Source organism: Crocuta crocuta, unplaced genomic scaffold, assembly GCF_008692635.1.
Source record: "Crocuta crocuta isolate KB4526 unplaced genomic scaffold, BGI_CrCroc_1.0 scaffold345, whole genome shotgun sequence".
Lineage (NCBI taxonomy): Eukaryota > Metazoa > Chordata > Mammalia > Carnivora > Hyaenidae > Crocuta > Crocuta crocuta.
In genome coordinates this window covers 1,030,494-1,054,299 of record NW_027527574.1, presented here as the reverse complement: position 1 = coordinate 1,054,299, position 23,806 = coordinate 1,030,494, and the positions used below count along the sequence as shown (strand labels likewise).

Here is a 23,806-nt window from a genome sequence, read left to right as displayed (position 1 = left end):
CTCTGCCTCCCCAGCACCTCTATATGGTATACAGTTTTAATGAGCTAAGAACAGAATTATTCCCATATGCTTCTCCACTAACATTTACAACCACTTATATCTTAATGAGAGAACATGTTCCTTGAAAGATGATTTATACACACTGTGCTTTCAATGAGTTAAGGATACAGCTATTCCTATATGCTTCTGCATATATATTTACAAAAACTTGTATCTTAATGAAACAAGATGCTAGTGGAAAAATGCAATATCACATTTGTAGTGATTATGAGATTCTCTATTTTTTTATTTTTTTTTAAATATTTTTATTTATTTCTAGGAGAGAGAGAGAGACAGACAGCATGAGCAGGGGAAGGTCAGAGAGAGAGGGAGACACAGACTCTGAAATAGGCTCCAGGCTCTGAGCTGGCAGTCAGCACAGAGCCCGACGCGGGGCTCGAACCCACGAACCGCGAGATCATGACCTGAGCGAAAGTCGGACGCGGATGCTTAACCGACTAAGCCACCCAGGCGCCCCTTTTTATACTTCTAAACTATTTCATAATTTTGGCAAAGCAAAAAATACTAATGCCAAAATATGAGAACAAAATGAAAATTTACTCTACCAAAGGGTGGGACATGGAACGGGATGCAAAGGAAGAACGAAGTTGGTGGGGAGGGGGGAACATGGGGTGGAGATTAAGAGACAGAGACGACAGAGACTGAGGGGAAGGAAATGATACTCTTTTAAGTAGAACTCTGAACCTAACTGATCCTAAATCAACAAATCTCTGAATGTCTATACTTCCTATACAAACCAGCAACCAGTTTTATTTACAAGAATCATCCTACAAGGCGTTAAATTTTCAATCATGGTCCTCATACTGAGCTAATAAGAACTGTCTCTTAGATCATGAAATGTACACATCTTCCAGATACCAACATTTGTCATAATCACTGCCCCTAACACAAGACCACAGTTACACCCCATTATGGAGACAGCTAATAATTGTGGTTAAGAGTTTTAGAATGAGACAAAAGTGGGTTCACATTCCAGCTCCTCCAATGACAAATTATGTGATCTGAACAAGTATTCACACTGTTCCTATTCACTGTCACATACAGTCAGCAATCACTTAAAGCACGATTTATGGTAAGCTCGCAGACTACCCACCATTTTTATATCCTTCATAATTCTTGCCTCTCTTACGACCCAACAAAACAAAACCATAAGGTAGTCAACAGCTATTGGAGTCACAGACTCAAAACAGCTTCTTTGGGAATTGGTCAAGGAGAATTTGAGGATTCTTTCACAGAAGATAGGATCACCTAATAGCTCTTAAGTACATCCATCCCTCTTAGAGATGTTTCTGTATGCCTTTTCTCACTGGGAATTTTTCACTGAGAATTTCCCTTAACAAACACAAGTGCTATCCATTAGTTGTTAGGGTTTCCTGCCGGTTAAACACTAACATTAACCTCCTCCAAAAGTATCACTGTAATTTTTAAGTATCTGAAGGCTCCATGAGNCCACCCCCCCCCCCCACCCCTTATCAGTCCTCTGGACAGAGGTCTCCTGCTGACTGCTTAGAGTCCCAGCGGCAGGTGGCTTGCTAGATTTATAGTAGCCTTGTTGACACCTTCTACTTCATCTTCAAATCTTTGTGAATTGGAAATAAATTCTGGAGAATGTTTTCCCAAGATACCATTTAGCTTGATCAACTTACTTTCAAGATTTTTCAGTATCCTGAACTACAAACTTTGGAAGCCTTCCCAGAGTTTGTCAATTTTTTCTATCTTCTTGGTCACTGGTAATGAGGACATGAACAAATATACTCTTAGGAGTAATAAGCACTGAAAGGTTACCTACTAGTCACTGGGCTAGCCATTTCTCAGGCAAGAAAAGGCCTTAATATTAAAACACGTACCTGCAAGTTAGAGAAGGACATCATACGTGTTAACATTTCACATCAGAATGCTTATTCTTAATGCTTTACATGTATTAACTCATTTAACCCAACTAGCATGCCTATATGGGGGACAGTATTATAATCTCCATTTTATGGGTGACGACACAGAGAAGAGCTAGTGATGCCTGGATGGCTCCGTCAGTTGAGCTCATCTGACTCTTGATTTTGGATCAAGTCATGATCTCATGGTTGTAGGACTGAGTCCCACATCAGGTTTTTCAGTGAATATAGAGCCTGCTTAAGATTCTATCCCTGCTCACTCACACACACACACACTCTCTCTCTCTCAAGGAAAAAAAAAAAAAGAAAGAAAGAAAAAAGCTAAGCAACTTGACCAGGTTCCACCATCAGTGAATGGCTCAGATAGAATATGGACCCAGACAGACCAGGACCTTCAACTTGTGCTCTTAATCTTCTATGCTATACTGTGTCATCAGCTATTTTAAAAATTAAAGTACAAAATGCCTGTTTTCTCCTCTTTCAGAAGTCAACATGGGGCACCTGGGTGGCTCAGTCGGTTGAGTGTCCAACTTCAGCTCAGGTCTTGATCTCACGGTTTGTGGGTTTGAGTCCCATATCAGACTCTGCTAGCTCAGAGCCTAGAGCCTGTTTCAGATTCTGTATCTCCCCCTCTCTGACCCTCCCCTGCTCACTCGCTAGCGCGCACTCTCTGTCTCTTTCAGAAATAAATAAAACATTAAAAAAAATTTTTTTTAAAGAAGTCAACAATGCTCCCTGATCCCCTCCAAAAAACTAAGCAAAAAAAAAAAAAAAAAAAAAAAAAAAAAAAAAAAGTGGTCAAAGGAAACCCAACAGATAAATAGGAGGGCAGGGAAAAGGCAACATGTCAGTAAGATACTGAGAACACCAGATGACTGACTGTTAAACATTCTAAATGAATACAGCTGGCTAGTGGAGAGCTCTAAACAAAGACTATTCTAAATGGAGTCAAGGACCACCTGCAGTGAGTAAGGTATTTGAAGCTTTTAAAGGCTGTCTAGATCCACCTCCTAGCTCCAGTTGGATAGCAGTTATTCTTATAGCAATCTACACTGATACTGGAGACCAGCCTACTGTAGTAAAAACCCAAGAGAAAGTTTAAGACTTATCCCAGGTGATACCCTGAAATGTTGAGGGTTCACGGTGACTTCTTTGGGGCAAAAAATACATGAGTATTCTTTTCCACTCAGGGAAGAATATTTGTAACTTATCAACTTTCTAAATCACATTTTATTTCCATACCTCTCTAAATTCCACTCAATTCCAGCATCAGCATGAAACTTAGAATTATACTACTCCATCAAAATTGGGGTGTGAAGTGACAGAAAACACAATTCAAAATGGCCTAGGTCATTTAACAATATATCCAGAGTTGGGCTTTAAGGCATAGAATAATCTGTGGCTCCCACAGTGACATCAAAAACCCAGATGCAGTTAGCTGTCTGCTCCATGCTCTTTACCTTGGCTCCACTCAGTCATCCCAAGATGTGGGTAGCAGCTCCAGGCGACACAAGCAGATACTGCAGGAGTAAAGAACCCTTCTGGTGAGTCTCCTCACACAAAAGGAAATCTTTCCCCAGTCTCTAGCAGACTTCCTCTCATGTCTCAGGGACCAGAACTGAGATACATCCTCATTCTTAAACCAGTTACAAGCACAGAAGATAGCTTCACCATAACTGAGTTAAGGGTTCTGGGACCCTTAACCCTGACTGCATGTTTTTATCACTCCCCAGGTGATTCTAAAGGTCAGCTAGGATTGAAAAACACTGAGTTAGACTAATCCGAATTACCCTTAATCATCTTTCTGAGTCACTCGGGAAAAGGTATAGACACCTGAACAAAATTCCGATAGTCAAAGAGAGTAAAGTAATGTTGGCTGGGCAAACAAGAGAATCTACACAACCATTTTACATGTGTGTTTGCAAATAGTGTGAAAGTGTTTTCTTTAATGCTCAGGCTGGGTTAGGCTTTCTGCAACAGTCCCATTTTACAAATAAGGAAACTGAGGCTCAAGTTTACAATGTGAAATTTTAAGTCTCCCAAACTTCTATATGTTTCAATGTAATAGCAACTTGGGAAATTCCTCCCAAAAGGGATTATGGCATGAGCCATTTCTCTGAAACAATATAAAGAAAGCAAAAAAAGAGGCATCTGGGTGGCTCAGTTGGTTAAGCGTCTGACTTCAGCTCAGGTCACAATCTTGCGGTTTGTGAGTTCAAACCCTTCATCAGGCTCTGTGCTGACAGCTCAGAGCCTGGAGCCTGCTTCTGATTCTGTGTCTCCCACTCTCTCTGCCCCTCCCCTGCTCACGCTCTATCTCTCTCACTTTCAAAAATGACTACATGTTAAAAAAAATTTTTTTTAATACTAAAGAAGGAAAACAAAAAGGAACTTTGATGTTGTCCTGAAGAAAATGAAGCAAAAGTCAAGTAAATATTAAAGAAAAAAGCAAAGCAAATATTACAATATCAAGGCCTAAAAAAAAAAAAAGTACTAAAATCAAGACTTGGAAGACTCACATTCTAGTCCTAGCTGCCATCAGCACTCTTTTCCATGTCTGTGGTAAGAGCAGGCTCACTTAGATGGGCCCTACAGCTTAAGTAACACACATCAAGAAAGCTAGACAATCCAAGCTTACTAAAGAGCATTTTACATAACTGTGTACATGCTTAATAACTATAAGGACTATTTTTTTTAAATATATTTTTTTCCCTTTAAAGCATAACAAATTCTCCCTACACTGTCTAATGTAAACTTGGTGAGAAATGCATATGTGGCTCATTTCTGTTTCTGGCAAATATGCTATACATTTCTATGAATCATAAGCATCTGAAACTATACAGATCTCACGTGAAAGGCTTACAAAAGGGAAGACTGTATTGAGAGGACACTGGTTATTCTAGGAAAGGCAAGGCGTGAAGAAGAAAAAGGACTAAAAAATCCATTTGAACAAAGACTCCATTGAATTGGGTGAACGATCTCCAAATGTACCACAGAAGTCAATGATTCCAGACTTCTCTCTGGAGCTCCCGCCTACCCCCAGTGCTGTGTCCAAATCCACCCTACACACAGATGTCAAATCCTGTCTCGAAATCATCTCTTTCCCATTATGTCAGCCTTTTGCTGAAAACCTTTCAGTGATTCTCCACAGGATAAAGTCCACTTTCCTAACCTCACTTTTATGACCCTACATAATCAGACACTGACCTTTCCCTTCATCCCATTACACGCTGGGCTCCTCATGGTCCTCAAACACTGTGGCGGTCAAGTTTCTTCTCAGCTGTTTTCAATCTGACCAAGTTCTACAAGGTTCTATTCCTTACTTAAAACAATGAGTTCCCAAACTTCCAAGTCATATGTCTTCATTATGACCTACAACAAACTCTTGTTTCTGGCAAAGTTAGAATACTCGCTTGTCACTGAATTTTTAACCTTTTAAGATGTGTGTCTGTGTATTCTTGGTTTCATCAAGAAATCAGCACAACGTGGGGGCACCTGGGTGGCTCAGTTAAGCATCTGACTCCTGATCTCAGCTCAGGTCATGACCTCAGGGTTTAGTTTGTGAGAGGGAGCCCCAAGTCACTGACAGCACAGAACTTGCTTGGGAGTCTCTCTCCCCTTCCCTGTCCACCCCCCACCACCACCACCACTCGCGCTCGCATACAAGCACCCTCTCTCTGTCTCAAAATAAATAAAATTTAAAAAAAAAAGAATTTAGCACAATGCTACAGGAGATCAAACATATTCCATAGATTGAACTGAATTCAACTACAGGATAATAAACTCAAGGACATGGGCCTTGGCCTTATTACTTCTTTGAATCTCAATCCCAATATTTAATGAATCATAGATGCTAAATATTTGCTGATTGCTGCATCACTGGACCCAGCAGTAAGCCTTCAAGTCCCACAGAGCGGCCTCCAACTTCTTTTAAATATTTACAGAATATTCAAACATCTAGATATCAGAGCTACATAAATCCAACAAGTATCTAGTGCATGCAGGAGACATCTTACAGGGCAATGAAAACCAGGAATCACTTAAACTCACTATTCTGAAAATCCAAAAATGCTATTTTTTGCACAACAAAGCATAAAACATCTGAAAATTGAATCAGTCTGATCTAGCTGATTGATATTCTCGCTGCAGCTCCTGCCTCCACCTCATGCCCTTCCTGGACTTCTTGACTTTCAGATGTTATATAGAAAGGCTCAACTGCTAGGCAAACAGCTGACCTACACTGCAATTTCCAAACCCTGCGGGACCTTACCAATGCCTCTAAAAAGTAGGACAAAAGAGGGGCGCCTGGGTGGCTTAGTCGGTTAAGCGTCCGACTTTCGCTTAGGTCATGATCTCGCGGTTCGTGGGTTCGAGCCCCGCGTCGGGCTCTGTGCTAACTGCCAGCTCAGAGCCTGGAACCTGTATCAGTCTGTGACTCCCTCTCTCTCTGACCCTCCCCTGCTCACGCTGTCTCTCTCTCTCTCCTAGAAATAAATAAAACATTTTAAAAATAAAAAACGTAAGTTTATTTAAAAAAAAAAAGGTAGGACAAAAGAAACTAAACACAAAAGAGTTAAGTGACCTGCAGACTGTCAGATAGCCAAGGCCCTAACAGCGAAGGTGAATTAAACTCAGGTGTCCTGACTTAAGTCCTATCGGCGCTTGTAGTCTTTGATGGGAACTAGCACTAAACTTTAAGGAGCTGGCTGGGCTAACATTGCCTAACTTGCCTACAGCATGTGAGCTAACGCTGTGTGTTTGCTGTCTTCTGGGAAAGAATTTAAGTGAATCAGGAGCACCTGGGTGGCTCAGTTGGCTAAGCAGACGACTTCTGTTCAGGTCATGATCTTGCAGTCCCTGAGTTCAAGCCCCGTGTCAGGCTCTGTGTTGACAGCTCAGAGCCTGGAACCTGCTTCAGATTCTGTGTCTCCCTCTCTTTGCCCTTCCTCTGTTCGTACTCTGTCTCTCTCTCCTCTCTCAAAAATAAACGTTAAAAAATTTTAAGTTAATCAAACACAATGAGAAAAAAAAATACTTCCTGATAGCTCTCTTAATCATAATTATAAAGCATAGTAAAGGACAAGAATCGCAAGGAGTACAAAATAAATTTAAAAAAGAAAAAAAAAAGGAAAAAGACGCCAATTTACAGATTCAAGAAAGTCTACATTCTGGGAAGAAGGCTGACAGCTGGCCCCCCAGATGCACCAGCTGCTGCTGGGACACCAGGCATGTGTCCTGTTGGCAGAAGAGGGAACATGCAGTCACATAAATAACTTTCTACCAGTGGCCAAACTGGCTTTGCCATCTGCCTCTTCCCATACCAAAGCCTCCCTCCTCATCTTCCTAGCTCCAGAGGGAGCTGCTAAGGCCAATTAGAGAGAAGGCACACTCACCCGCCCAGTGACACTGGTTACCACCAAGCTACAGAAGGGAGTCCTCTCCCTCATGTTCATTCACACATACAAGTACACCCTGCCCTTCTCCTCCCTCCTACATACTTACAGACCCTACTTCCCACCCAACACATATACCTAATGCCAAGGCACTGGACAGCCATCAACCAAATAAGCCAACCTGTCCCAAAGTGATTCCCAATCCTCACTTGGCAACATGAACATGGTCACAGAACCAAAAGGAACCCTGGACATCATCCAGAGAAGTTGAGTGACTTGCTCCCAAAATTACAGGGGTGGCTCACCTTATTCTTCCTATTAAAACTTACTTCAACTCATTCGTTAAATGAATATTTACTGTTCCAGGCACGGTGCTGTGTTGAGACAGTTTGTTCAGTATATTTTAATACTTCTTAATGAAAAATGAGGGGGGGATGAGATATAAGGTATTTTTCCAAGAGGTTATATCTACAAGCAAGTGTACAAGGGACTAATTCCCAAAGCTGGGAATTACTGAATTGAGAAATTAGAGAAAAGATAAAGATCCTAACAACACAGATTTGTGGAGGCTGGATATTGCCCTGCTGCTGTCTTAAAGAAATTCACCAGCATCCTCAGAACGTCTATGGGCTACTGGGGTGGTCAGGCCACCCAGCTTCTCACTGGAGCTAATGCCTCCCCATATCCAACAGCATCACCGACTAGGTGTTTCAGCATGAATTTTAGGCTTTCTCCCTCCTAGAAAGAACGTTCTCAGATAACAGATATACCTACAGAGATCTATTTCTCCGGTGGCCATTTCCAAGTTTTCCAAAAAAAAAAAAAAAAAACCCAGAAAAGAACCAGGGAGGAAGGCACCAAGCCTGACCAGGGTGGAATTCCCGATTTGCAGCCAACGCTGGCTCGGGCCAAAGGATAGGCTGTCTGCTCACCCTTACAAGCCGCAATCTTTGAACCCTCCTCAGCGCAGGAGGTCAAGAATGTGCGGAAAGCAGCACAACGCCAGGTGGACTTTCTGGTTTGGCACAGTGAGGGACCCGGGTCGAGACGGTCCCGCAAAGATCAGGAAATGACACGGTAGGGGTGTCGTTTCAGGGACTTTTGAAAAACTCAACGCCCAGCAGGTTTTCAAAGAATCCCCAGGAAAGTCCTTCGGAGAGGTTACGAGACAAGACTAGTGAAACTGAGGTTTGTTTCAGGAGAGACTGAGCAGCTTTTAGGGAGCAAGCAATCCAACCGGACCTGGGGCGGGCCGGGCTGGAAGCGCAGGCTCCGAGGGGTGCCGGGCGGCTGGCGGCGCGCTCCCACGCACGGCTCCGGGCTCTGGCCGCCAGCGAGGGGCGGGGAAGGGGACTCGCCCCCGGCTGCCTGCGGAGCCGGGCAGGAGGGAGCCCAGGGCCGCCCGGTGCCTCCTGGGGCTGAGCTGGGGCGCGCGCGACTGCCCGTCGCCCTCCCGCGCCTCCCCCGCGTCCAGGTCCCCCGCTTACTTTTGGTCGCTGCGATGAGGTTCTTCCCGTCCTTGATGAGCTCCTTTATGAATTTGTTCGTCCTTTCCAGCTCCGCTTCGTGGGCGCGGATCCTCTCCCTGAACCACGGGCTGTCGAGGTAGCAGTCGCTGAACTCCAGGGGCTGAAGCCCCATGACTGCTGCGGTCCGCCGCGCGCCCGCACCGCACTNGATCCCCCGCCTTCCTCCTTCCTCCCTCCCTTCCCTTCTCTTCCTTTGCCCGGCAGCCTCTTCCTTCTCTTCCCCACGCGCAGTCGCCCCTCCTCTTCCTTCCGAGCCTCCTTGGATCTAGAATTTCGTCCCGCGCCTCTACTCCACCCCCGGGGCGCGTGCCCATCCCTTTTTTCGGCTGCCCCACTCGAGGCGACTTAACGCGGGCTCCCAGATGCAGAGGACTCGACCTTGGCGAGGAAGGGGAGACTTGGTTGCAGTCTGTAATCCCCACTTTGCTGGCGACTGCACGCAGAGGTCTGGCCTGCCTGGGGGAAAAACGATCGACCCACTGATCTCACTTATCCTGGGGGCCACCCTGAGCTGTGAAAGTTTCTTGCAAGCAGGGCTCTTCTTTCCTTATTCCCGTTCCCTATCTGCAGTAAAATGCGTGCTAAATCTCCGCTTTTATTGAAAGCTTTACAAGAGCAGGAAGAGTTTTGGGGGCCGAGAGCTCCTATTACACCCTGCCGCGGATCCACACTGAACAGCTTGGAGGGAGGGAGAGGGTGGCTAAACCACAGAAAAGTTGTCTCTGTTGCATTCAGCAGCCTGAATTTGCTTGGGTAGGTGGAGATAATCTTTATTGTTCTGAAAATAACAAATGCCAGGTTTCACGAGGTGTGGGGGTGACGATCAAATGAGAATTTGTGTCAGCACACATGGAAAAGTATTCATTGTGTTCTGAAGCAGAACTCGGATGTGTCCCCAAAAAAGTTAAGACAGTTTAAGTTACTGAAATTTATATCCCAAAGAAACCAATTGTTCATTACAGTAACTTTTTATAATGGCAACTAACAATTTATTAAGCACTTATTGTGTGCCAGGCACACATCAGGAACTCTGCATACATTTTTTTTTTACAAGCTCACAACATGTTTACATATACAGGTTTACTAAAGATGTTACTATCCACCAAGAAACTTCAAAGTGATTCTTTAAAACTTTCAGACTCAGCTCTAGGTAATTAAGAATCTGTTTGGACAGCAGGTTGTAGGAGCCTAACCCTCAGGAACAAGTTAAATAAGCCTCCTACTCAATGAGCTCTTTTGTTACAAAATAGCACCAGGAGCGTGGGGCTAACCCACAGAAAAACAGATAAACATTATTACTTTAATGTCCATCCTCCAGAGAGTTCCAAAGGCTTTACAAGTAACTTTAGGCATTGAAAGCCTCAGTTCCTACTAAAATCAGCAGGGGACTGGATTCTTCAGATAAGAAAATAAAAGAGGCAAATAAAAGGGGAAAGAGGCAAGAATAGAAGGGATGTAAACAAACAGTGAGGACCTGCCAAAGCAAGACAAATTGACAGGCTCTCAATCCTCTGGGCAATGGGACCCCTGGGTGGATGGTTAAGCATCCCGAATCTTGATTTCGGCTTTGGTCATGATCTCACAGTTTGTGAGTCTGAGCTGTAGAGCCTGGTTGGGATTCTTTGCCCCTTCCCAGCTTGAGTTCTCTCTCACTCTCAAAATAAATAAAAATAAATTATATTTTTTTTAATTCCTCTGGGCAAAATCCTAAACATATCTTCATAAAGAGTGGCTGCTGACACGCCTCAATGCATTAAATATAAATATAACATGTGAGCCAGCAAATCAACTCCCTAAGTATATACCCAAAAGAAATGAAAGCATATGTTTGCACAAATAAATACTTGTTCATAGTACCGTTGTTCATAATAACCAAAAAGTAGAATCAACCCTAATGTCCATCAACTGATAAATGGGTGGGCAAACAAAATGTGTGTGTCCATACAGTGGAATATTTGTCCAGTAATGGAATATTAATAGAAAAAAATAAGTACTGATGCATGCTACAACACAGTGAACCTTCAAAACATAATGCTAAGTGAAAGAAGCCAGTCACAAAAGCCACATATATTATTCTCATGTGAAATAGCCAGAACAGGGAAATCCATAGAGACAGAAAGTAGATTAGTTGTGGGGCGCCTGGGTGGCTTAGTCGGTTGAGCGTCCGACTTTAGCTTAGGTCATGATCTCGCGGTTCGTGGGTTCGAGCCCCGCATCGGGCTCTATGCTGACTGCTAGCTCAGAGCCTGGAGCCTATTTCAGAGTCTGTGTCTCCCTCTCTCTCTGACCCTCCCCTGCTCATGCTGTCTTTCTCTCTCCTAGAAATAAATAAAAAAAATTTTTTTTAATTTTTTAAAAAAAAGAAAAAAGAAAGTAGATTAGTTGTTTCCAGAGGCTGGATGGTGGGGTGGGGGTAAAATAAGGGTTTCCTTGGGGTATGATGAAAATAATTTAAACTTAGATTTTGGTAATGATTGCACAACTCTGTAACTCTACTAAAAATCATTAAACTGTATACTTTAAATGGGTGGATTTTTTTGGTATGTGAAATGTGTCAATTATAAAGTTTAAAGGGGTGGCGGGGGGCTGCTCCAGGAGGGCCTCTTCTTCTTTACCACTTTCTACTTCTAGCCACAAAAGCTCTGATTCAACATGACAAGTTTTTTTAGATATTTAGATATTTGGAGCAAAACAAGTTGTTTAAAACAATTGTACAACATCACAAAAATACAGTTACTTGGGTCTTCACACACACACCAAAACAATTTAAAGAGCAGGTGAATACAAATCTTAATTCAATACTAAATAGATCTACCATGATCACCAAGAGTGGAAGGGCCTAGTTAGTTGTATCCAATTACACCTTGTACAGTGCCTGGTAGAGATTATCAGTAGCTGTGGAATGAATGAAAAGTATGACCAAGTAAAGGGAACTCTTATGGTACAATGGTACCATTTCTCCTAAAGAAATTTAGGAACTCCTACTAGTCAGCCTCACTACCTAGTAGTTGTACCGGCTTGACAAAGGAAAATCTCTAAATCACAGGCTTGCCATCCATGACATTGCAAGAGCAAGTTGGTTGAGAAATTTTAATAAAATTGTTTTTGTAAAGCACCTGCTGAAAGCTTTAATACTGATGATTAGGAGAAGGAGGAGGGGGAGGAGATGAAGATTACATTCCATCAGTAATGTGAAAAATGGGGGAGGAGGGGCAGGGAATCCTGCACTCCTACAATCATAGCATTAATCCATGTAAGATAGAATTCAAGGAAAGTGATCACAGAAGCAGATGCTCCAGAGTTCCTAGTTCTTGATTTTGTTCATTGATTAATTCATTCTTCCCACAAATATTTGTGAAGTTTCTATATGTATTACAAACCATGCCAGATGCTGATGATACAGCAGTATACAAAGCAGTGTCTATCCGCACCTAGCCTCATTGTGCTTTTGTTCTCTAGAGGGAAATTGACATGGTACCAAACAGCAGCAACAAAAAACGTAAACAAAAAAAACAACACACACACACACACACAAATATATATCTCATTTAAAATTAAAGTGCCATACAGTTAGAGTAAAGGATGTGTGAGAGATAAGAATTGAGGGCCTGACATAAATCAGGAATAAGGTCAGGAAGACTTAATGACTTCTGGTCATTTAATCAGTGACCACAAGAATCAGTAGGCGTTAACCATTAAATAAGGGGCTTTGAGAACAGAGTAGTCCAGGCAGTAAACCAGCCTCTGCAAGCCGCTGGAATGAGAAAGAGTCTGGTGCATTCAAGAGACTAAAAGAGGTGAGGTGACCGAAGCATAGTCATTGAGAAATTCCAACTCAAGCCGACACAGGGTGGTGACGGGTAGGCAGGGGCCAGATGGCACAGAGCCTCATAGGCCATAGGAGGATTTTGGGTTGTATCATAATGTTATTGGGAGCCTTGGAAGAGTTTTCGGCATGATGATAATGTGATCCGGTTTGTGTTTTCTCTCTAGCTGCTGTGTGGAGTCCAGAGGAAAGGCTTTTGGAATTGTCTGGGCAAGAAATGGGATAGCTTTGCCCTCTAAGTAACAGTGGAGAAATGAGGAGAGTATCAAAGATGGCCCCCTGGCTCCTGTCATGGTAAATTAGGTGGGTGGATATGAACTTTACCGAACATTTCTCTGAAAGGAAAACACAGGATAAGAAGTCAGTATGGTGACTGGGGTGGGCAAGATCAGTTTCAGTTTCAGAGTCATTACGTTTTAGGTGCCTAGGAGACATTCAGTTCTGTGTGTGGTAAGCATTTTTAGGCTTTGCTCGATGCCTGGATTTGTTAAGGATTTAAAACAATGCAAATTGGTCAGGTTCTAGAGTAGATAAAACAGAGGTTAATACAGATGAAACCTTTCCTTTATGTAGGTTCCGCTGCATACGGTGTTGCCTTCCCTGATGAGTAACAACGTTGTCACCTATAAAGTTCAAATATGGGTTCTACTCTACTCTTTGGATATGTTTCAGGGTGAGTCAGTTAAAATGAGGACCAGACACATTATAACAGAAAATCCAAAATAACAGTCATTTAGACCATAAGGAATGTATGTCTCTCTCATGTAAAAGAAGTCCAGAAGTAAATAGTCTGACATGATTCCACGGTCCCCAGGGAAGCATTGGTTTCCATTCTGTTTCACTTCATAATACAAGGTGGCTCCTAGAACTCCCTTGTGAAGGAAGGGAAGAATAAAAGTTCTCCCCACCCTCCAGCTGAGTCAGCACTTTTTTCAGCCTTCCTGTGAATCTTAGACATTTTTGTTTTTTATATCATTAGCCAGAACTTAGTCATATGGCCACATGTGACTATAATATGGTCTTTTTTTTAAATGTTTATTTATATTTAAGGGTGTGGGGGTAGGGGCAGAGAGAGCGGGAGACAGAGAATTCAAAGCAGGCTCTGTGCTGAGAGCAGCGAGCCCAATGTGGGGCTCAAACTCACAAGCTATGAACCAAAGATGAAGATTTAACCAACTGAGCCACCCAGGTGTCCCAAAAATGTGGTCTTGTATCCAAGTACGCTGCCAACTAAAAGAAACTTGAATTTTCCTTTTACAAAATTCAAGGACAGTAGATTTTTTTAAATTTTTTTATGTTTTTTTATTTATTTCTGAGAGACAGAGAGAGAGACATCATGAGCAGGGGAGGGTCAGAGGGAGAGGGAGACACAGAATCTGAAACAGGCTCCAAGCTCTGAGCCGGCTGTCAGCACAGAGCCCGACATGGGGCTCACAAACCGTGAGATCATGATCTGAGCCAAAGTCGGACACTTAACCAACGAAGCCACCCAGGTACCCCAAGAACAGTGGATTTTAAGTAGGAACCTAGCAGTCTCTGCTGCAGGCTGACACCTTTATGAAGTGAGGTATCTAAATTATTGCTATGGCAAAACGTAAATGATATAATGAGAGGAAATAGAAGATAAATCTTTGGGTTTCTTACAAACGGTATTAAGCTGCTTTCTCTCACAAATATTGTGGGGGGGGGGGATGCCAAAATAGTGTAAACAAGAAATTATTGGACCATATCACTAAAATCCTCCCTGAAGAGATAGGACAGGCTTCTGTAGATTTATCACCACTCCAGCTTCATTTATCTGTGATTTTCTCAGCTCCACCCCAGCTGAGTAGTGACTTTAGCCCTTTGGAAGTTTCCTTTGTGAGAATCAAGTGGCTTCCACCATTTCCAGATTTACCTATAAACAATGTCACTTTCTACACTAGAAAGATGCCCCCCTATCACAACTACTTCGATCTGAGCACCAAACCAGTTTAGGAGACTGCCATGCCCTATCTCAGTTAAACCTGGAGGCTCTCCCTCACTGACCATTGAGGCAGAGGTGGAGGTAATGCCAAGTAGGTTAGGCTACCCGGGAGCCACACTTTGAGCTGGGGGTGACCAATGCAGGTGGGAAGCATCCAGTCCATTGGGGGCTGAAATGAAACAAAAAGGCAGAGGATGGTAAATTCCCTCTCTCGCTCTGAGTTGGGATGTCCATCTTCTCCTACTTCAGACATTGGTGCTCCTGGCTCTCTTGCCCTCAGACTCGGACTGGGACTTACACCCCTGGCTTTCTGGTTCTTCATCTTGCAGATGGAAGGTTGTGGGACTTCCTGGGAGTGTAGATAGAGACCCTCTGAACTGAAGGTGGGTTAATCCACCAAGATATGAGGATGCTATACCACAGGTTTGTGAACTAATAATCAATAAAATATAATGGTGATAGTTGAACAACAATGTGAACATATTTAATCCTGCTAAACTGTACACTTAAAATGGCTAAAATGGTAACTTTTATATGTATTTTACCACAATAAAAATAATACATATATGCATACCACAATAAAAACATATGTTTTTATATATCCCATTGGTTGGTTGTGTTTCTATGGGAAACCCTAATATACTCTGCATCTTCCAGGAATACGGTGGGTACATGTATGTGCTGTGGAGAAACTATTACTCATGCCTCCAACATTTACAAAGCACCCACTATATTCCAAGGAGGACCCTTGAAGCTAGGAAGACAATAGTGAATGAAATAAGCACTTCTGTGCAAGTGAACACTTCATGCTTTCATGAATTAATTAATAGTCTCCAGAGAGAAAGAACATACCGAATAATTATAAATATAAATATTAAATGAAATCACTGATAAGTGCTAGGAAAGAACGGTACACGGTGCTATAAATAGTAGGAATGTGGCATTTTCTGAGATGTTAGTGAGGAATTAACAATTGAGCCCAGATCTGAAAAAGGAGTTCAATGGGTACAGGTAATATGGATATGATCTAGAGAGGGAAGAAACATGCCCAGTGAAAGCTTTGTCAGAGAGCTAGTTCAAGAAACTGAAAAATGCCATGTGGCTGGAGCACCGTGAGCTGAGATGCAGAGCGAGTGCCCGTGTCCATCTGTATCTGCATCTGCACCCGGCTTAGCTTCTTCCCCCCAGAACACTGAGCATGAGTTTAGAACCATCCCCTACCCCCAGGATTTCCTGATTGTTTTGAGGATGCTGGCCTTTTCCAGCACTTTAAGACATAACTTGGAAGAAATTGAGACCCCAAAAAAGTACTAGAACTATTCCACTTACCTAATGTTAGTCAGCAAATATTGAGTACCTGGAAGGAGCAAGGCACTGTGGAAAGTGCTGCAAGGAATTCCAAGGTGAGATAGTTCCTAATCTCAAGGCATCTACAATCTGGTGTACTCCAGCCACAGGGAATAAGTGACAGAGGGAGAATAAAACAAAGCACATTGCTGCTTTATACAGACAACCTGGCAGCCTGGCAAAGAAATAGACATTCCCAGTGAAGTTAGGGTAGGGAAGTGGGGAATGGGTGTGGCGGGGGGGCAGGAAGACCAGATTTTCCAATTTTCTCACATTTAAATGAAAATACTCTGAAGAAATCTAGGACTCTTATCTTTGCACATTTGGAGTTAGAAGAACCTGACTCATGAAGATGTAGGTCAAGTGGAATGCCCTGTCGTAGTGAAATCTCTGCTTTTCCTATACCCAGATTTGGAGACTTGGAATGGAGAAGAAGGGCCTGGGTATATCATATTATATATGCTGATTTATTTCAGTAGGCACTCCCCACTGCCCACAGATCCCTCAGGCAAACACTGCCCTCTTTTCTATCATATGTGAATCAACTGACCCAAGCAGAGATCTTGCATTTCATTTTATCCAGATAGCAACATACATTTAAAAAATGTTAGAAGGAAAGAGGAGAGCTCTAAACAGTATACTTTTCCAAGTATCACAAATGCCCTTGATATGACCCAGAGAGAGATTTCCACAGGGTGACCTTCAAATGGGCAATTATCCAGTCACTGGAAAGCCAATATACAATGACTAGAGGCATACTCTCAGAGTTCATTGCCATCTCAGTAAAATAGAAAATGAAAAAGTTTAAATACTCACATGTTAACTTTTGACCCAATATGTCCAGACCTAATAATTTGCCCATATATATATATACACATACACCTAGGGCTATTTGTTGCAGGAAGGAAAGAAGGAGGAAAAAGGAAGCAATCTAACAATTGGAAAATAGTAAAATAAATCAGCACATACCAACTCAACATATTCATAAGTACTCAGGGTTTGATGCCATTAAAATAATTACTTTTGGGAGCGCCTGTGTGGCTCAGTTGGTTAACGTGTCTGACTCTTGATTTTGGCTCAGGTGATGATCTCACGTTTGCGTGTTCGAGTCTCACATCCAGCTCTGTGGTGATAGTGCAGAGTCTGCTTGGGATTCTCTGTCTTCCTCTCTCTGCCCTTCCCCCACTTGCAGTATCTCTCTCTCTCTCTCTCTCTCAAATAAACATTTTTTTAAAGGACCATTTTTTTTTGCTCTTAGTGGTAGATACTGGGATGTTTGGATGCTGAGCCTTTATTCCAACTCACCAAAAGCACCCTGACTTTCACCTGAGTAATTATTTTCCCACATAGCACATTGTCTTGGTAAAATTCATGTGTCTGCCACATACTAGGGAATCCAAAGAGATCCCTGGAGGTTCCTGCTAATCCTTCCTCTCAGGCCTGCCATTGTCAAGGGTGGGGCACATGCCCTAAGCTCAGCCAACCAGGCTCTTTTTCCCAGGACTTTGAAACATAGTAAAGCACTGACAGAAAAAACAAAGTTCATCTGTTCCAGCCCCAAGTTTCAAGAGACCTGCTGCCTGGCAGGCTACCCAGCTTCTCATTCCAAGGCTGGTTTTCAGGCTTCCTTTAGCACCCCCCATACCTCACATGAAATGCCTTTTTGCTTACGTTGCCAGAATCAGGGTTTTTCCCCTTGTATCCAAAGATTAATTAATACCTAGACTGATACTAGAAGGCAGTGGGCCTTCACGAAAATTGTGGGGGATATTTGGAATTAGTTATTTGGCTAAGATAAAACAAAAAAACAGTAACACCCTCCCCCGTTATGTTCTGAGAGAAAACCCATGGCACACAGTGGACAAACAAGCTATTAAGTTATCAGCTTTGATTACTTGGCTGTAAATCACATGATCCTAAGTCCTCTGTGATGATTTTAGGTGCCAACCTGACTGGGCTAAGTGATGCCCAGAGAGCTGGTTAAACATTATTTCAGGATGTGTCCGTGAGGGTGTTGGGAGAGATTAGTATTTGATTCAGCAGACTGAGTGAAGAGATCTACCCTCACCATTGTGGGCAGGCATCATCTAATCCAATTCGTGGAAAGCCCAATTATAACAAAAAAGGCAAAGAAGGGGTAAATTCCCTGTCTCTCTTCTTGAATTGAGACATCCACCTTTTCCTGCCCTCAGGCATTGGACATCGGCCCCTGGGGCTTCTGGTTCTTAGGGATTCAAACTCCAGGGCTCACACCAACAGCCCTCCCCCTGGTTCTCAGACTGAATTACACAGCACCAGTTTTCCTGATTCACCGGCTTGTAGATGACAGACTGGGAGACTTCTCAGCCCCCATAACCATACAAGCCAATTTCTATAATAAATCTCCTCATCTATATCTATGCATGTTTTATACATATTCTGCTTGCTTCGTTTCTCTGTGGAACCCTATTACATCCCCCCTTGCCTGTAACTGGCCTGCTTTACACCTTTGGAATCCCCTCCCATTTGCAATTTTCCTCTGAATGTGTCTTTTTTTTTTTAATTCTTTTTTTTGGGGGGGGGAGAGCGCATGTGAGCAGGGGAGGGGCAGAGGGAGAGTAAGAGAGAGAATCTCAAGCAGGCTCCACACTCGCATGGTGCCCCAGAGGGTGCTCCATCTCACAACTGTGAGATCATGTCCTGAGCTGAAATCAAGAGTTAGACGCTCAACCTACTGAGCCACCCAGGAGCCCCAGATGCGTCATTTTTAGAGGGAGTTTTACTATAAATAATTGCATTGAAGAGATTTTTTTTTTTTTAATTAAGCCAAGATGGATTCCTAGACCTCTCCTCTGTATTTGGTCTCCAGCCATGGTCTCATCTAGTAGTACAAGACACATATGTAGTGAACGGAGTTCTTACTTTGACAAGTAGGAAACCTGAAGGGGCGCCTGGGTGGCTCAGTCGGCTAAGCATCTGACTTCGCCTTAGGTCATGTGAGTTCGAGCCCCATGTCGGGCTCTGTGCTGGTAGCTCAGACCCTGGAGTCTGCTTTGGATTCTGTGTCTCCCTCTCTTTCTGTTCCTCCCCTGCTCATACTCTATCTCTCTCAAAAATAAAGACTGAAAAAAAAAAAAAAGAAAACATGAAAGGTCACTAAGGATAACGTGCCTCTCTTTTTCTGACCTTTCCAGAAGCAGTGTAACCAACACACTTTCAAGAACCACAGAAAGGGCACTTGTGGGTATAATGAAACTCCCTGGGATATAATCATGGTAGGGTCAGTTACTCCTTCTGGTGGCCATAGGAGAAGTAGTTTACACTGCTACTCTTGCTGGCTATTTGATATATCAGTCAGTTTTAGAATGGCCTATGCAGTAACCTGCAAGATGAATGAAGTTGCCAGGCTGTCAGGATCAACATGAAGCATAAACACTTATAGGTTGAGTGTAAGGTGTAAAAGAAAATGACGGCTAAGGAGAGCTGTTATGGAACATATAGAGAGTAATCTGAACTCCACAGCTATGGTCCTTTGTCCTTTCTTGTCCTGTACAAATGTTTAACTATGTAAGTACTTTACTTCATGTTAACTTTTTTTTTGGTACAAAAGAAAACTTCTGGCAGGAATGAGCTGAAAGAAAGAGTGCATGTTTAATGAGAAATTAAGTACTGATTTCCCATTTCTGAAAAAAGTTGCCAATGAACTTGTCAAGTGTTTGTCAATATTTATCATCCTCCATGGAGCATCCACAGGGACCTCCTAACCACATGAAAACCAGAGGGCCCAATGCTACAAAAAGCTCAGCATCTACTTCAAAAGTTAGAATTTATTGGGGAACCTGGGTGGCTCAGTCAGTGAAGCATCTGACTCTCAGTTTCGACTCGTGTCATGATCTCACAGTTTCTTGGGTTCAAGCCCAGCATCAGGCTCTGTGCTAACGATGCAGAGCCTGCTTGGGATGCTCTCTCTCTCTGTCTCTACCCCTCCCCCATTTACACTGTCTCTCTCTCTCAAAATAAATGATCTTAAAATTTTTTAAATTAAGAATTTATTAAGAAAACTGGGCCCAAAGATGGCAATTTAACATGTTAGCCACAGCAGAGTGTTTACATAGTTCTCTGTGCCATGTGACTTTTCACTTAGATCAAATTACTATTCTTCTAAATTAATTGTTTTCACTTATTCCAGGGTTTCTTGTGGCATTACATAAAGTAAAACATTAATGTGTGGGCTTCACTAATAGCAAAAAACTGCAAATAGGCAAATGAAGCCAATTTTGTATCAGGGAGGGTACAGAAGAAAGACATAGAGACCGCATACCCAGTTCTCCTCTCTTTCAGATGACAGGGGAGGAATGTACTTGTCCCCCTCCACCATGTTACCAGTTCTAGCAAAGTTCTTACAAGTAGCATGTGCCCTTTCCAGACGGAAGCATTTGATTGCTGGTTCAAGGCTCTACAGCATTTTCTTGCTATGCCTTGGTAACCATGAGGTCCTCACATTCTAAATTCGGAAGCGATGACATGATTGGGTCTCCATTAGAATGAATCTCTGAAAGACAGAAGCAATGCCCTCAGTAGCTGGTGTAGACTATGTAACTGGAATGAGAAGTGAACTCTCATGTTAGCCACAGGATTTGGGAGTCATTTGTTACTATGGTACAGCCTGTCCTATTCTGGCCAATACAGAAGAATTCTAAGATATTAGGAAGGGGGAAGAGTATTGTAGATGACACTGAATAACATGTAGCAAGAGAATGGTAATATACTTTTTAATGTTTATTTTTGAGAGAGAGACAGTGCATGCATAGGGGAAAGGCAGAGAGAGAGAGAGAGAGAGAGAGAGAAAGAGAGAGACGCAGAATTCAAAGCAGGCTCCAGGCTCTGATCTGTCACTACAGAGCCCAACACGGGGCTCTAACTCACGAACAGTGAGATCAAGACCTGATCTGAAGTCAGAAGCTTAACTGTATGAGTTGCCCAGGCACCCTGGTAATATTTTTTAATATATATTTTTAAGGTTTTGTTTAATGGGTTTAGTATCTGTTTGGGATGATGAAAAGTTCTGGAAATAGTGGTGATGGTTGCACATTATGAATATATTTAATGGTCCTGAATTGTACACTTGAAAGTGCTTAAAATGGTAGAGGTGCTCAGGTGGTTCAGTTGGTTAAGCCTCCAACTCTTGATTTTAGCTCAAGTCATGATCTCACGGTTTGTGGATTCAAGCCCCATGCACTGATAGCACAGAGCCTGCTTGGGATATCCCTCTCTCACTCTGCCCCTTCCTCACTGTCTCTCTAAAATAATAAAGAACATTTTTAAAAAATCTTTAAAAAGTGGTTAAATCTTTTTAAAAAGTGGTAAATTGTATGTTGTGTTGTGTATATTTTGCCACAATAGGAAAACGCCAGTATAAAGTTTTTTCTACTGAAATCTTCCAGTAAGTATAAGGGTTGGAAAAACAGTCATTCCTATATTATTTTTGAGAATATAAACAGGTACCTATTTCTGGAGGCAGTTTTGGTAATACTTATTTAAAGGCCTTTGAAACATGATGCCACTGATTCATTTATGGGAATTTGACCTAAAATTTAAAAAAATAGTGATTTATAAAGTTTTATGTAAAATTATCTTAACCTTAGCATGGTTTTTAAAAGCCAAAAATATTAAATTGTCTAAACTTGACCAGGGTGGATTGGTTAAGTAATTTAGGATATAGTCATACTTTAAGCACTGTGTAGCTATCTAAAATTATAGTACAGAAGAATATTTTGTGAAAAATATTAGAGAAATCCTCCAATATAATGTTAAATGAAAAAGATACAAACACTAGGTCTTAAGTTGAATAATAAATTCTTAGATTTAAGCTTAGTTTGGCATTATTGATTCTTTTTTTAATTTTTTAAAGTTTATTCCTTTATTTTGAGAGAGACAGCAAGAGCATGAGTGGGAAAGGGGCAGAGAGTGAGGGAGAGATAGAATCCCAAGCAAGCTCTGTGCTATCAGCACGGAGCCCAATGCAGGGCTCTACCCACAAAACTGTGAGATCACTACCCAAGCAGAAACCAAGAGTCAGACACTCAACTAGCTGAGCCACCCAGGCACCCCTGACAATATTGATTCTTAATGAGTCTATGCAGACTTTGTTTATAAAATTATTTTCTATGTATGTTAACTGTGGTTACATGATTACAACTACAAGTTCTTTGAATATCTCAGGATATGATTTATCTGGGCATTAAAAAAATTCATTAAAATAATTAACTAAATTGATTCTTACCTTCCTTGTATTTATGTTTCCTCCTACCATTATTCTTTTACCCTTTTCATTTGAAGGTAGTTATTGAGAGAAGAATGGAGAAAAAGAGGCTTTGGTTAGTTCTGTTTTCTCTGTTATCTTTTAAACATTACATCATCTTTCCTCAGAGTTTTTGTTTCTGTTCTTGCCATGAACATGACCTTAAAAGGCATTCCCTATCTTTTTTTTCCCCCTTTTCTAAAATTATTTTTTACATCTCTATCTTCCTTCTGGATTCTGCTTTCCCTGCTATTGTTATTCAATGGTCATGTTGCTCTCTAGTATTTATGTAAATGTATACATCTATCCATTCTTTCATATTTTGGGTTCAGTAAAGGAATGTCTCTGCAGTTACTCTTGGTGTCTTAAGATATCTCTTTTTTTCTTTCCTATTTGAATTATTTAAGACAGTAGTCTTCAACCTGAGTAATAGGAACCCCCAAAAGTATGCGAATACTTTTCAAGGAAAACTGTTTGCAGGAAAATTTTTATTTCCAGATCCTCAACTTCCAGTTGTCCTTTATCCTAAAATTGATCTGGAAAAAACATTTTACAAGTTCTCCTACCCACCTCCCCTTTCACAGCAACCCTGCCCTCAAGGAAGAGGAGAAGGTAGAAAAGCATCTACAAGTTCATTCGTCTGCACCCTTGTCCCAAGATGTAAAAATCGCCAGGGTACCAAGGGGATACTTTGAAATATTTTTGTCTGGAAGACTTCTACATTGATTAACCCACCATGGTGACTATTGTTTTTCCCTATCGTATACATATTTCTGTTACCGGTGAAGAATAGCCTCAGAGACCTCCCTGTTGAGATATTCTGAATATGGTATAGGGTGAGATGGGTAGGAGTGATGACAATTCCCTTTTATTAACCTGCTTCTCCAGTCCTTAAGTATAGTTAGAGAATACATGGTTCTTTAGGAAAAGAATCATGAATGCAAATAAACACAATGTCTTTAAGACACATTAAACTCTAAAAATGGCTCTCCTTCTCTCCTTTTTGAAAATAAGCTCTTTTTCTTTTTCGGTGGATTCATTTCTAGAAAGTGCTGTTAGCTGAAAAGAAAAGCACCTTTGAACAGATTAGTCATGCAGATTTATTAAAGTATAACTGAAATGTATAACTACTATTATTTTTTAAAATATAATTTATTGTCAAATTGGCTTCCATACAACACCCAGTGCTCATCCCAACAAGTACCCTCCTCAATGCCCATTACCCACTTTCCCCTCTCCCCCACCCCCCATCACACCCTCAGTTTGCTCTTTGTATTTAAGAGTCTCTTATGGTTTGCCTAACTACTATGATCTTTGAGACATGATGGATAAAGCCTGTGCAGAAAAAGTCTACATGATTTATTTCAAAACAAGTTTGCATTATTTTAAAAGGGAGTTAAAACTTACTCCATGATTTAATATCATGAAATAGTTATTGATTTACTGACTTAATCTTTCTGTGCCTCAGATCCCTCCTCTGTAAAATGGAGTTAATAGTAGCACTTTATTGAGTTGC

The 23,806-nt window shown here is 41.8% G+C and overlaps 1 protein-coding gene across 2 annotated transcripts in view; it reads right to left on the bottom strand.

Moving 5' to 3' along the window:
* Positions 1-9,012, bottom strand: part of ARHGAP10 (Rho GTPase activating protein 10) — a 313,043-nt gene extending 304,031 nt beyond the window's left edge. For both annotated transcript variants that reach the window (XM_077770703.1, XM_077770713.1), the window contains exon 1: positions 8,830-9,012. In XM_077770703.1, coding sequence (XP_077626829.1) covers positions 8,830-8,983 — 154 coding nt within the window. In that variant the 5' untranslated portion in view covers positions 8,984-9,012. The remainder of the gene's footprint in view (positions 1-8,829) is intronic.
* Positions 9,013-23,806: the final 14,794 nt, after the last annotated feature.